General features: G+C 40.4%; 1 protein-coding gene across 4 annotated transcripts in view; it reads right to left on the bottom strand.

The window, feature by feature from the left end:
• Positions 1 to 6,739: 6,739 nt before the first annotated feature.
• Positions 6,740 to 15,082, bottom strand: part of WDR61 (WD repeat domain 61) — a 334,576-nt gene continuing 326,233 nt past the window's right edge. For all 4 annotated transcript variants that reach the window (XM_044077826.1, XM_044077828.1, XM_044077827.1 and 1 more), the window contains exon 11: positions 6,740 to 7,207. In XM_044077826.1, the coding sequence (XP_043933761.1) occupies positions 7,118 to 7,207 (90 nt within the window). In that variant the 3' untranslated portion in view covers positions 6,740 to 7,117. The remainder of the gene's footprint in view (positions 7,208 to 15,082) is intronic.

Below are 15,082 nucleotides of genomic sequence, written 5' to 3'. Positions count from 1 at the left end.
TTTTCTGCTATTCACTCTTCATACCTTACGACTTGTAAAGTTAAGTCCCAAGATTTCAAATGTTTATCTTTTTTGTTTGTTACTAGCAAAATGAATATGCGATAGACCCTTCTTAGCCCAGCTTGATTCTTCTTCTTCCAAAAATGCAAATGTCTTCCGTTTTACTCATCAGATTTTCAAACACTACAAAATCTGTTTGCCTCATACTTCCAAGTTTACCATAATTAGTAAAACTGCTTCTTGCCTTAAAATTAGGCTACATTATTTGGAGTGTGGCAACTATATGGCATTTGACCTTCATCAAAACTACTTTCCCTTACAAGGAACATGCTTGCTGCTTACAAATTTATGTGCACCCTGCACACAGTGGCCTATGACTTTAATGTCTCCAAGTATCAAACACTATGACAGGAATGGACCCCATTATTAAATCAGGGTATGATTAGGATCATAAGAATTACAAAGAAACCAAGTCTTATGACTATTTATACTTTGGCAGTATCCACCCTCAGACAAAGCCTCTTCTCTCGAGGAGGGCCAGACCAGTCAAACCAAGGGTGATTTATGAATAATCATTCAATCTTCGGGAAGGTGCTGTGTAATTATTCTCTCTCTCCACTTTGTTTATCTGTTGAAAATTTAGATTCCTGATTCTGGTATTTGTGAGACTATTTGATTTACTGAGATGCAAGAGATCCAGGACTACTGGGTCCCTAAGGGTTCAGAAGATAAGGCACAGATCTTCTCTCTGGAGTATTTAAGATACTTAACATTGGTACAGTGCTTCCTGTCTTTTCTGACAGCTTAGGGTTTTCAAGCCAGTGGTCATCTTAGTTAGGGATCTTTCTAGCTTATTTGATATATTTAGTGAAGTACAACTCAAAGGAGGCATGGTATTAAATGACTGGCCTAATCAATGATGAGTATAAGGCAACAATGATCTCTTTAGACCTGGATGGTACGCCCCTGGCAATCAATCAGTTATGTCACATAGAAGGACAGCGTAACCCATTAAGGTGTCTACTTAGCTTAGGCCATGGCTATAATATGGCTCCTAGAAAACAAAGTGTAAAGACTTCCAGTCTTCTCTTTGTCACTGATTTAAAATTGTATAGCTCATCAGATGAGGAACTGAAAGCACAACTGCAAGTTGTCACTTTTCCAGATGGTATATAAATATGACTTGGTCTTGATAAATATGCAAAAGTAACTAAAGCAGGAAAACTGCAGCATCAAATCAGTTTGGGACACGAATGTGATACAAAAGAACTTGAGCAAGAGGGAGTGTATAAATATTTTGGAATTGAAGGATCAACAATAAAACATAAACAATTGTGGATAAAACTTAGAAATACTTTAGAAGACAAATTAATACTGAAAACAGCAGTGACATCTAGGAAGAAAATTCAAGCCTATAAACCAATTTGTTCTTTATACTAACTTACAGCTTTGGAGTGATTGACTGGCCCCAAAACGTGTTGGATAGATTAAACAGGAAAACAAGAAGGATGCTTCATGTTCACCAAATGATTTATAAAAATCAGTGCATAGCAAGATTATATATTCCCCGTTCCAAAGGAGGAATGGGCCTCCTTGAAATTGATTACATGTACAGATCTGCAATCATGGGACTGCACACATACCTGCTGACCTCACAAGACCCAAATGTAGGGAAAGTTTTGAAACATGAGGAGAATAAATCTAAGATTACTTATTTGCTTAATCTAGCAGAAGCATATTGGCATTGAGCAGGAAAGGCTATCAAACGAGAAGTAGATAAAAATCAGGCAGCAATTGAATGTGCCAAAAAACAAAAGAAAGAACAAAGTGAAGGACCAAATGAGAAGGCAAGAAATGTAGAAAATGCATAAATACAGTTGCAAGTACAGAAAACTTCTGGAAGAACCTTGTGTTGATCAAGATGGAATTCAAGAATGGTTACGGACAAATTCAAACCAAGAGATGAAAGGTTAATATTGGCGGCCCAAGATGGCGGGTTATGTACATGTTGGTTTACAAAGTCCACTGAACATGTGGGAGAAACCGACAAATGTAGGTTTTGTAACACGGAATTGGAAACGGTTGCAAACCTTGCTGCTGGTAGTGGCATACTAAGGGTAGAAGGACTGTATACTGAAAGGCATAAAACTGCTGCAGGTTATCCTGATAACATTATTAATGCCAAAATTTAACAGGTCAGTTATAATACACTCCATGGCTTTGTAAATAAGACCTGATAGAATAATGGGCCTAGTTTCCGGGTCAGTAGTGTTCTCCCAGGAAAAGGTTCGCCCAAGATTTGTTTAATACTGGTTATTAACAGGTCCCATCCCATGGAAGAAGTATTTTTAGTGCTGGAGAGAATGTTTAGTGCATGTTCTTTAGTGATGATGGGGTGTCTTAAGACCTTCAGGGATTGATGGGCTTTGGATAGCTGTCTCTGAAGTGACGTTTGCACTGAATTTGTTTACAAGTATGTCAGTGATGACAACTGGGTCTGAGTATGTGGTGGTATTATGAACAAGTTTAGGGAGATGTTGGGTGCTTGGTTTACTAACATAACTAAAGAAGGATTTGTGGTTGTCCTTGGCTTCAGATGCTAACTTTAATTTCATGGTCTGCCTTAGTAGTACTAATAGTATTTTCTGGCCTACTGAATATATTGAGGACTTTTTTCTTTCCTTTGTTGTATAGTTAAAGAAATGAGTATTGCTTAAGTCTAATATTTGCTAAGAGTGCTCCCCATGTTAATTGCATTGTACCTATAACTGCCTCCTTCCTCAGTTAAAAAAGATAGCATGTACTGGGAAACATATTTAAGAACTCTAGAAAATTATTTTTTATTAGCCCTGTTGCTCATATTACTACTGGAACTGTCTGGGTATCTATCTCACATTGCACTAGTTTCTGCTTGCAAATCCTGGTCTCTCATGTTTTTTAGTATGTAGGACACCACAAATTCCCGAATGTAACTATTTCAATGATTAATGATACTTTTGTCCTTTTTTCTTTGACCATCTGATTTTCTTGCTTCTACTTTTTTAACTGCTGGCATTGTATGACCCAATGTAATCAACTTCATTTTCAGTAATGCTTTGCGGTTCAAGTTTCCAATGCTTCTCATCTACTTGCACACTGTAGTATTTGCACAACGCCAAATGCAAGTATTGTTACATTATTGTGCCTTTCATTAAAGTCCCTCAACCAGGATTATATCACAAACAATAACATGGACAACTGTTTCCAATTTTGTAATACAGAATCTGCATTACAAAGACTGCAATGCTTTTGATGTCTCTAGAATGCATTTATCTTCAGGAAACAAAACCTTTTCCTGTATGGGTTTCATGGGTTCAATAATTCAGAACAGTATTCAACTACTGTAAATTCTGCCTGAATACAAAAAACAGTCATCATACAAAGCTTTACTTTTCACTAAAGCTGTCAGGTATTACCTAAGCATGTTGATACCTGAAAAAGTAATTTATCACAGATTATGAACGTTCATTTTTTTAAGGTGTTTGAATTGTTAAAATATAACTACATCCTAAACACAATACCCACCATGCTGGGCCTAAAAGAAATGTCAACCCTTCTCTTTTATCAGTTCACATGTCATACTTGAACATTTCCTGCCATGTAAAACACATCACAAGGTATCCATTCTGTTCATATCTACTGGGATCAAAGGTACTTAGGCTAAAAATTCACATCTTCTGTGTGCTGCTATTTATAGCTCATTATTTCCTTCCCATAAGGCCATAATACTGACCCTTTTATAGTCTGAAGTTGAGCACCTTCACTAATTAGATAAGCTTTGTTAGCTAGGAATATACTCTGATTTGAGAAAGAAAGGTGTGAAGAAAACAGGATATGTACTGCACAGATTTCATTGTTTTTTTAAATGCATCTCAGTTATTACTTTACATTTACATTTCTGCTAGCACTTTTTTTATATACAGACTGCAACGCATATGTAGAAAACAAACGAGTCATCTCAAACCAGGCACTGATACTTTTACTGACGACTATCAAACTTAACAGCATTCTCATTGCTTCATTCTAAGTAAATGGAACTATAGTCTGGAGAGGTTTGGGCAAATTAATCTCATCAACTGTGCCCCCCCCCCCCACACACACACACACACACACAGTTCAGCATCAGCAAAAAGTCGATTTCCAAGAAAAACATGATCATGTCAGGAAACCTGCCTTCATAAGGGAATTCAAGACTAAAAAAATAAATAAAATTAAAACTATTTATTGTGCTACAGATAGGTTTGAATTGCACAAAACTTCATGACAAGATAAAAAATGCAAGCTTTTTTCTTCTTCAATTAATAGTGGTCCTTTAACTTTATCTCAACACCCAAGTCTGTTTTAAGTATTTGTATAACAGCAAATTTAATTAATCAAAGAACAGAACATTGCCATAAATAATGTATTAGGAAAGAAGGCTGCAAACCTCCTAGGGGGACCTTCGGAATTACATACCTCAGCTACTACTTGTATTATCTTTTTCTCTAAAAAAAAATCTTATCTGGACCTTCAGAATAATATCTCAAATCTCTGGTTTGTTAGTCCATTTTATGGTTTCCACATGCTTCATGCCCTTACTGAAATCAGTGTTTAAAACAGCCCTTTCTCACATGCAATGCAATGCACACAAGTTTGACCTTTGTGCTGTCACACTGGAATGCTACCGGTGTTTTCAGCAGTCACTTGTGAAACATAATTACACAACAACAACAAAAGACTAAAGAAATAGTAGTGCTTTTGCTTTCCATCTAATTCTCTGTGGCATTCTGTGAACTGCACTATGGCAGCAGGAAGGGAACAAATGGTTTAAGCCAAGAGAAGGCCCAGTGCTTAACTGGAGAAAAAGTAAAGACCAGGAATTTTGTATGTTAAAATAGACACAAAGGGTAAATAATGAAAGTAGCTCAATACCGACAGCTGTGAAAATCAAAGTAGGGGGCATCCCATTTGCCAACCACAGTTATAAGCTATGTACAACACAGCAACAGTCACCCCCCCCCCCCAAAAAAAAAAAAAAAAAACTATTACTGGCTTCACTGATGCCTGTATATTTAAGAATTAGAATGCAAACTTAACTTTGACCACCATATGTCTACTGCAGTATGGAAGGCTTTCTAGGTAGCATGTGATTAGCAAAGGCATCATCTCTAGAGCAAGGAGGTTATAACCCCTCTATACTCATCACTAATCAGGCCCATAATTGAGTATAACGCCCCTTAGGCATGTACTGTACAAAGCACCTGCATCAAATGGAGAGACCTTAGAGGTTTCGAACCAAGAAGATCAAGGGACTCCAGTACGTGCCTTACACAGCCCAACTAAGTCCCTGTCACTATACTCAGTATCGTATAGACTTCTTAGGGGTATCTTGTGCCTGGCTTACAACACAATCTCTGACCTAAATCTAATGAATTTTCTGCACATCCGTAAATCAAACTGGACTACAGCTACCCATGCTAGGGACCTAAATATGGCCTGCGACTTGAATCGGATGTACTGGAGGGACAGACTTGTCTCCCAGCAACTGCTGCGTCTTTGGAACAGGCTGCCAATTCATGTGAAGCAGAACACCTCTAAGACACTGTTCAAAAGGAACCTGGATGAGTGGATGGGGCACTGTAAATTCTTACTGGGATAGCACCCACAACCCTTCTAGACATGGGCAGTCAATAATAAATACAATCCTGGGTATTGACTACAGTATCTAAGGTACTACATTGGGATGAAATTGCCAGGCTTGAAATGACCTCTGGGTCAATAGCCTAGTAAAACTTCATATGATCCTATAAGGCTGTGACATTCTTTAGAAGAATGAAAGAAGCAGAAATTTACAGATGACTTGTACTTCGGGATTTATGCACCTGTACATAGCATCTCACCCTCAACAATGTTGAGAAAACAATGAGCAAAAAGAGAATTATTTTGCTAGTTGAGAAATGTTTCCTTTCTTCAGTGCCTACTTCTGAAGAAGACTGACATTTAAAAAATAAAATTCGGACAAAACGCACAGGTAGAAGCACTATGACTAGACACCACAATGCACTTCTTAGTAGTAAAATATTTTTGCAAAAAGATGAGTAAAGCACCAAGGGCAGACATCATTTGAAAGAAAATATTAGGGCAATACCTACAGTGAGGCAAACCTCCATGACACTTAAAAATGAAATGTTATCAAAGAAAATAACTATATGCCACCTTCACTGTTAAACCATCACCACCACAATCCAGAATGCAATTGCGGGTCAGCTGTACACTAATAAGCAGTCAATATGAAAAAAAGGAAAATTCAATCATTCACCAATTTACTCAATCTAATTCAGAGTATCTGGGGATCTGGAGCTTGTCTCAGCACTCAAAATGCACAATGCGTAAAAACTAATCCTAGATACAGTGCCTACAGCAGGATTAACAAACATACATAACTCCGCCGACTCACTCATTCACAGCTTCACTCATTCACAGCTGAACAAATCTCAAGGAGTCCAAGTATACATGACTAAAGCATGTCTCTGGAATATGGAAGTAAACTGAAAAACCTAGCAAAACCCCACACGAACATCGGGAGGTCATGCAGACTTGGCACAATCGATATTAAGTTATTAAAAATGCCTGCAGATTTAAGACAGCTAGTCAGTAACTTCTGAAAAGATATTTTCATTTTTGAAATAATCTTATAAGGTACCAAGAGTGAGTCAACTACTTCAGAAAGATATTTTATTTTTTTAAAAATATATCATAAGGTACCAAGAGCTTGCAGTGGTTAATTTAGACAACTGACATAAGGCTAAACAAATCCACCACAGTAGGTTTTACAGCCGAAATAAAAGTAATTTACACTGGGTCAACAATTTTATCTGACACTGAAGAAACATGTACAATACAGTCTTTATCCCACATCCTGGGCACATAAATAATAAAACAAGGGTGAAAGAGCTCCAAATCATTTCCTGTTGCACCTTCTCCTGCACTGGCACCAATAACTCAAATTCCTCTTTCTCAGGAGTGATGAAATCAGAATAGAGATGCTCCCAGACCAGAATTCACTATACTGTCCCACTGTAGATGCTCATGATGCTCATTATACTGGACAATCATATATGTGGATTTCCTGATCATCACCACCAGAGACAATCTTTGAACCATCTCCACTGTACTTTGCACCCCAAACCTAGGGAAGAAAAAGCAGAGTTAGAATGGAACAAAAAACACTCCCGCAAGCAATGTCCTAAAAAAGAAGGGTTCACAGCTAAGAAATATAAATGGATCTTATGCACAATACTTTTAAAGAAACTGTCTTAAAGGCTAGGAAGAAAAAGCAGAGTTAGAATGGAAAAAAAACACTCCCGCAAGCAATGTCCTAAAAAGAAGGGTTCACAGCTAAGAAATATAAATGGATCTTATGCACAATACTTTTAAAGAAACCGTCTTAAAGGCTAGCAATAAAAAACAAACACCTTGCAAAGAACACTAGTCAATAATAGACATCACTTGCAATTTTTCTCTTGGCAATTACAGAAAACATTAAACATGCCTCAAGAACAGCAAACATGGCTACATCAGCATATAAAACTGTCTGTTGCTTAGTAACCGAATTCAATTTTTTTTTCACGTTTGGCCTAGTGTTATTTTACAGAAAACCAGAACACAACAGTACAGTAAGGCATACTGGCAGGTATATACTGCTGCCACATGCAACAGGAGGTAGATTTGATTACACATACATACACAGCTAGATAGATGGTTAATTTTGTATGCAAGGGGGATGGCAACCTCATAACCCCTACATCTATTTTTAAGATCAAGAGTGTAACGGACTGCTTTTCCATACTGAGAGTTGTATTTTCTGTTTGTGAGTGCTCTATCCGTGCTTTTCTGTGCATTTTTCATTTTTTGAGGTTTGTGTGTTCTAGACAGGTATCGTATAACTGATCTGTTTGCAGTTAAAAGCATTCTCTAGAGTCTCCTTGCTCCTTTATCTGTTTAAAACTTTCATTTATTGGCTACAGCTATTTGCTGTAATAGTGTGCATTACTATAATTGCATTTTTATTTAATTACTAAACTGTAAACTGTTTTTTCATACTAAGACTTTTATTTTCTCTTTGTGAGTGCTCTTTCTATGCATTTATCGTGAAGTTTCTGTGTTCTGCTCAGGTGGCATAATCTTGATAAAGGTCTGCTGTTCTCCAGGCCTGTTAGTTTTGTTTGTTGAGTTTCCTGTGTTTCTGGCAGCCATTTTCTGCTGATACTCTGTTGTCTTCATTATTATTGAGAGGAACAGGGTTTCCTGACCTTATTCAATCTTCTTGAATCTTCCATCCTTTCTGGTATATAAACACCATGTCTGCAAAAGGCTGTGCTTGTATTTACCAGGCTGTGGAAAGTGATTCATTACTGAGACTAAGCAGAAATTACTTAACATTCCAAGAGCAGGATTGAGTTATTTCTTACACTTATTTCATTGAATTGCACTACTGTAACACTTAAAATTGTGCTATACAGTTAATCTACTACATTTTGCACTGCTATAAAGTTTTTTCTACTGTTTCACTGCATGTATGTACTGTTTTAACTATTTTCCATTGCTAGATACTGTTTCATTACTCTAATTGTAGTTTACTGCATTATTTAACTGTAAACTGCTTTTTCATACTGAGAGTTGTTTTTTCTGTTAGTGAGTGCTCTATCCATGCTTTTCTGTGCATTTTTGATTTTTGAGGTTTCTGTGTTCTAGTCAGGTATCGTATAACTGATTTGTTTCCAGTTAAAGGCATTCTCTAGAGTCTCCTTGCTCCTTTATCTGTTTAAAACTTTCATTTAGTGGCTACAGCTAGTAGCTGTAATAGTTTCTCATCCCCCTCCCCATTGTTGTCTTGTTCTTACACTTGGTGGCTTTGCAGATGCCTGCCCATACTGTATATTTGATCTGGGATACTCCTCCCAGTCTAGTGTCATTAGTTCAGTCTACCTAACAGAGAGAGAACATTTGTGAAGAACAATCCACTTAGATTGTTAATCTTGAATTACCCTCTGTTCCAGCTTTCTCCTTTTCCCACTTTGCTAACAAAAAAAAAATGCTAAGCTTGTTTCCCCCTTTCCTGTAACGAGTCAAGTCCAGATACAGATTTGCTGTATCCAGGACTGTTTGTAAGCTCCTGAGACCCAAGCCTTTCTGTGTTGGAGGGAAGCCTTCTAGCTTATTAGTGGGAGTGGTAAGCACTAGGTAACCTATCTACCACATAAGGAGTGGTTTCTGGCCCAGAAATTGTGGTTATTGGCCGTTTGGGCAGTTATTCCATCTCTCTCAACTTTCTGATTTAAAAGCCCGCATTTGCACTTGTTTCCCCCTTTCCTGTAACTAGTATAGTCCAGATACATATTTTCTGTATCCAGGACTGCCTGTAAGCTTCTGAGCTCCCCAAACCTTTCTGTGTTGGAGGGAAGCCTTCTAGCTCATCACTGGGAGTGGTAAGCACTAGGTAGCCTATCCACCACACGAGGAGTGGTTTCTGTCCCAGATTTGTGGTTTTTTGGTCTTTTGGGCAGTTTCTTTCATCTCTTTCAACTTTTTGGCTTAAAAGCCTGTGCTTGCACTTGTTTCCCCCCTTTCCTGTAACTAGTCTAGTCCAGATACAGATTTGCTTTGTCCAAGACTATAAGCTTCTGAGCCCCCAAGCCTTTCTGTGTTGGAGAGAAGCCTTCTAGCATATCAGTGGGAGTGGTAAGCACTTTGTAGCCTATCTACCACAAGAGGAGTAGTTCCTGGCCCAGAAATTGTAGTTTATTGGCTGTTTGGACAGTTTTTCCATCTCTCTCAACTTTCTGGTTTAAAAGCCCATGTTTGCTCGTTTCCCACCTTTCCTGTAACTAGTCTAGTCCAGATATAGACTTGCTGTATCCAGGACTGTCTGAAAGCTTCTGAGCGATGCCAGAGTCTGCTCTTCAATTTTTCCCTTAGATCTACTAGTTCTCTCCTCTCCTGCACTAGCTTATTAGTCTAGCACTTTACCAGAATTCTTGTAGTTGTAGCACACAAGTGCTACCAGCACTAAATGTTCTACAAGGAAACAAATCTAGTACTTATCAACGTGCACCCCTCCAGGCATGTCTAAAGGTCAGTTCACTGTGCTTTCTCCTATTAACCTGGTGAACTTGGGCATCCAGAGGCAATGTAGCAACTGCCGACAACCCTCTCCTCTTACCTTCCAACACTCAAGACTTGTGAAAGATGCACTTGTATATCCAAATTGGAAGCCATACACTCTCCAGTCAAGACTGGTATAGCTGATCAAGAGGAGAAGGTCAACACTTGCACCACACCACATGGAACACATAGCCCACCGGGACACACACCGGCACTGCCTTCACATAAAAACAGAAAACCACACACCCAACCTCGCAGAGGCTCTCAATAAATATCTTCCTAAGCAGCAGAGACCTCCAAGGCAGAAATGCACTCGACCACCACAATACAACACTAACCACGAAACACATAACTCTCTTAAACAGCATGCCACTCAACCAAAGCCCCTAAGGCAAAACAGCATGCCCAACACATTAGTCATAAGTGACTCAATAGTGAGGCACACTGATGTCCCACTCACTAGATTGAATAAGGAGAAAGTAACAATCAGCTGCCTGTCAGGTGCCAGGATCCAACACATAATGCATGCACTCGGGTTGCTCAACAACAGGTACAAATATGACTCTGTCATTGTACATGTGGGTGTGAATGACCTGAGACATACCTCCCTGGACTAAATGAGAGAGAGACAAGGAGGAGCTCTCGGATTGGGAACACACTATAATCCCTAAATTATGAAATATCAAATTTCAGAATCCCGAGATTTTAAAGCCGAAAGCTCAAAATTTAGAAACCCCAGAAGCGCAAATTTCAAAATCCCAAAGTTCGGAGATGTTGACATAGCATTTATGGTGTTGCGGTTTGTGAATGGATAGCTAGAAGTTCAGGTAAATATGTATGTGTAAGGGTTGTGGTTATGGGCTTTAGTGCGTGCCAGTGTGTTTTGTTACTGTGATGTGTGTGTGCGCGAGGGGAATGTAGCTTGTATGGTGGTATTTTTGTGTGTTTGTGTAGTGTGACCTTGGAGTTAGTATATTTAAGTAGGGGGATGTGGGGGTGCGGCCCGGGGTGCAGGGGGGGCTTGCCCCCTTGCTTGTATGTGTGTGGGAGGGGGGTGTGTGTATGTGTATGTGTGTGTGTGGTGTATGGTTAGTGTAGGATTCGCGATTTTTAAATTTGTGCTTCTGGGGTTTCGGGATTTTAAGGTTTCGGCTTTATGATCTCGAGATTCTGAAATTCAGTATTTCAAGATTTCGGGATTATAAAGTAAACCCCTCAGATTATGTAGCCAAGGAAGGTATGATCCTAGCACCATCACCCAGAATGATACCACAGTATAAGCAGAAAATGATTGATTTCAACAACTGGCTAAGTTTCTGGTGTCACTCTAACAGAATCCAGTATCTTTCTGCCTGGAATGACATGATTGACAGACTTCAATGCTTTGCCACAGAAGGCCTGCATCTGTCACCACTGGACTTCCGGATACTCGCCAAGGCTCTTGCCATCCCTATAGTGCCTTTTTTAGGCGGTGTTCCAAAGACCATACTACCGCCGTAACAGTTACAAACGAATGCAATCTGAGGGTCATGTTGCTCAACGCTAGAAGTCTAAATCTCAAAATGCACTTGCTCAAGGCACTCCTTAAAATGGAGAACATCGACATTTGTGCTGTAACAGAGACCTGGTTCAAGGCAGCAGATAGCACCCCTAACACTACCAGGCTATAACTCATTTCACACCTTTCAGGCCCCAGAACTTTGACTGAAGCTCCAAAGGCGGTGGTGTTTCCATATTCATAAAGGATGCACACACCTCCAGATTGGTAGCCCAACATAATGCATCAGAGCATCAGAGATACTTCAGGTGCAGCTAACATTGGGTAAGACAGTGATTTGGATCATAGCCTGCTATAGGTCCCCAACCATGTCCCAAGACTCGCACTCCACGTTCCTAAGCACCCTGGAGAATATTAGGGTCCAACCTAACACTCTTACTAGGCAACTTCAAGTACTCCTCCATTAACTGGGTAAACTACTCATGTACCAATACACTTAACCAATGATTCCTGGAGTTCATTAATTCCAATTCCCTGGACTAGCTCGTTCTTACCCCCACTAGAGGTAGCAACATCCCTGATCTAGTCATTACTATCATGGGTGACCGTTGCTCTACACCAATAGTCAGCTCCTCCCTGGTTAGATCTGACCACAAACTAATCACCTTGGAAATCCACCCCCACCCCCACCCCCAGCAAAGGCAGCCACCATGAAAAACTTCTCCAAAGCTCCTAAAATCAGAGGTGGCTAACTTCACGGCACCCATGCAAATGGAAAATAATTGCGTGACCGCAGAATCATACACCAATGCACTGTACGAACATGTACACAAATGCATGGATCTCGCCATACCCAATAGAACCAAGACACTCTCCTCCAAAAAAGGAAGCCAATCTGGTGGTCCCCTGCCATAAACAAATTCTACAACAGGAGGAGGAAACTGATGCGGAATAAGGTGAAGTCCCAAGACTGGAAAAACTCCCTTATCTGCCTCAACAAAAAGTTGAGATCCCTCATCAAATCCTCTAAAGCTAGGTATGAAAAAGTACAGTTGTGTACCTACCATAAATGTAGATGTTCAAGTGTATTCACTGTTGCAGTCATTACACTTGGGTTATCCTGCTGGCAGGCTACGCGCAGTCGGCCTGAATTCCAAAGTCCTGGTCCGGCGTTGGTTGCTGTTGCCCCTTCCCTGACGTCAGTGCGCCAGGGGTATAAAAGATGCAGCAGACGCCATTTTCTTCAGTTTTTCTTGCCCCAGATGTCAGGTGCCCCCAAAAGGGTAGGCTGTAAATATTATGATCATAAAAAAGCATGCACATAACCTTCATCTACAAGCAAATACACCACATAGGTTGTATAGAATAGAGAGGCACAGATAAGTCCCAGCAAAGAAAAAAGGGGGATGGTAGGAGGGTAACCTGGACTGCAACAGTGAACACACTCGAACATCTACATTTATGGTAGGTACACAACTGTACTATGTTCATCGTGTTTCACTGTTGCAGTCATTACACTTGGGTTGAATCCCAAAGCTGAGGTTGGGTAGCTGGGCCTAAATAGAGTTTGGAGTGGCTATGAGGCCCTGCAGAACTGCAGTGGCAAAGCCTGCTCTGGATTTAGAGTAGATAGGTAAATGGTAGTGCTTTGTAAAAGTGTGCACTGAAGTCCAGGTTGCAGCCTCCAAAATATCCTTGTTTAGTACTCCTCTGAGGAAGGCTGCTGAAGTGGCTGCTGCTCTGGTAGAATGTGGCCTAATACCCTTGGGCACTGATTTGCCATGTTGTGAATAGCAGAAACTAATGCAGTGCCCCATCCATTTTGAAATAGACTGCTTTGAAATGGCTTTTCCTTGCGATCCTGCAGCATATGCCACTAAGAGTTGCTCAGTCTTTCTGAAGGCTTTAGTTTTATCCAAGTAAAAGAGTAGCTGTCTGTGTATGTCTAAAGAATGCAGAAGTCTCTCCCCTTATTCTGTGGGTTTGGATAAAAGGTAGGCAAATGTATGGTTTGGTTAAGAGCCACACTGGACACTACCTTAGGCAAAAATGTCGGGTTTGTCCTTAGAGAAACCCTGTCCTGATGGAAAATAATAAAAGGTTCCACAGCCATTAGTGTCTGCAACTCAGACTCTTCTTGCTGAAGTTATTGCTAGGAGGAGAGCTGTTTTCCATGATAAGTATTTTATTTCTGTTGTATTGGCTGGCTCAAAAGGAGGCAGTGTGAGTTTTTCCAAGACAAAATTGAGGTCCCATGCAAGGTATTGGAGCTTTCCTAGGAGGTCTTATGTTTTTGGCCCCTCTGAGAAACTGTCTTAGCAGTGGATGAGAAAAAATAGGTGGGTCCATATTGTAATGAGCTGAAATGGCAGAGGCATGGATCTTAATTGATGAGAAGGATAGGCCTTTGTCCAGCATCTCAGTTAGGTATTGCAAAATCTGAGGAATATTTGGTACAAGCGTATCAATTCCCTGTGCTTGGTTCCAAGCACAGAATCTCTTCCATTTTTCTGCATAAGATTTTCTGGTGCTGGGCCTCCTGGCCTCCAAAATAACATCCATAACTGCTTTAAAGAGAGGTGTGTTCTGAATGATTACATTATCCGCCATGCAGCCAGATTTAGGATTCGGAGTTGGCTGTGCATGATCGGATTGTTCTGTTGGGTCAGCAAATGAGGTATTAGAGGCAATGTCCAGGCTGGGCCTTGAGACAAGCTCTTTAGGATTGGGTACCAGTGCTGGCGTGGCCAGTCTGGGGCAATCAGTATCATTTTTAGCTTCTCTTGTCTGACCTTTAGGAGTACCTTGGAGAGGAGAGGCAGAGGAGGGAAGGCATATACTATAAGGGCTTTCCAGCTGAATGAAAGGGCGTCCACTTTCCATGCTTGCTTGTGATGAGTCCGAGTGCAGAATCTCTGTAGCTGGCAGTCATGAGGGGAGGCGAATAGATCTATGTCTGGACATCCCCATTTCCCTGTTATCACGTTGAAGACTTGTGGATCTAGTTTCCACTCATGAGGATCCATGAGGTTTCTGCTTAGTTCATCTGCCAAAGTATTTGTCTTTCCTGGCAGGAATTGTGCTTGCAGATGTACTCGATAAGTCAATGCTGTGTTCCACAAAGTCATGGCTTGTCTGCAGAGGGGGTAGGAATGTGTGCCCCCTTGCTTGTTTATGTACCACATGACTGTAGTATTGTCCGTTTTTATCAGCAGTTGTCCTGGATGAAGTAGGTCCCTGAAGGCTGTCAGGGCATTTTGCACAGCTAGCATCTCTTTTTGGTTGATATGAAGATGCATTTGGTTTGTGGGCCATGTGCCCTGAATACATTTTCCTGCCATGTGCGCCTCCAAGGCATAATCTGATGCATCTGTTGTTGGTGTTTGCCAGGCAGTGGGTAAG

This window comes from Protopterus annectens, chromosome 7.part0 (genome assembly GCF_019279795.1).
Source record: "Protopterus annectens isolate FY-2018-M chromosome 7.part0, PAN1.0, whole genome shotgun sequence".
NCBI lineage: Eukaryota > Metazoa > Chordata > Ceratodontiformes > Protopteridae > Protopterus > Protopterus annectens.
The sequence above is the reverse complement of the archived record's forward strand: the minus strand, read 5'-3'. Positions and strand labels throughout refer to the sequence as shown.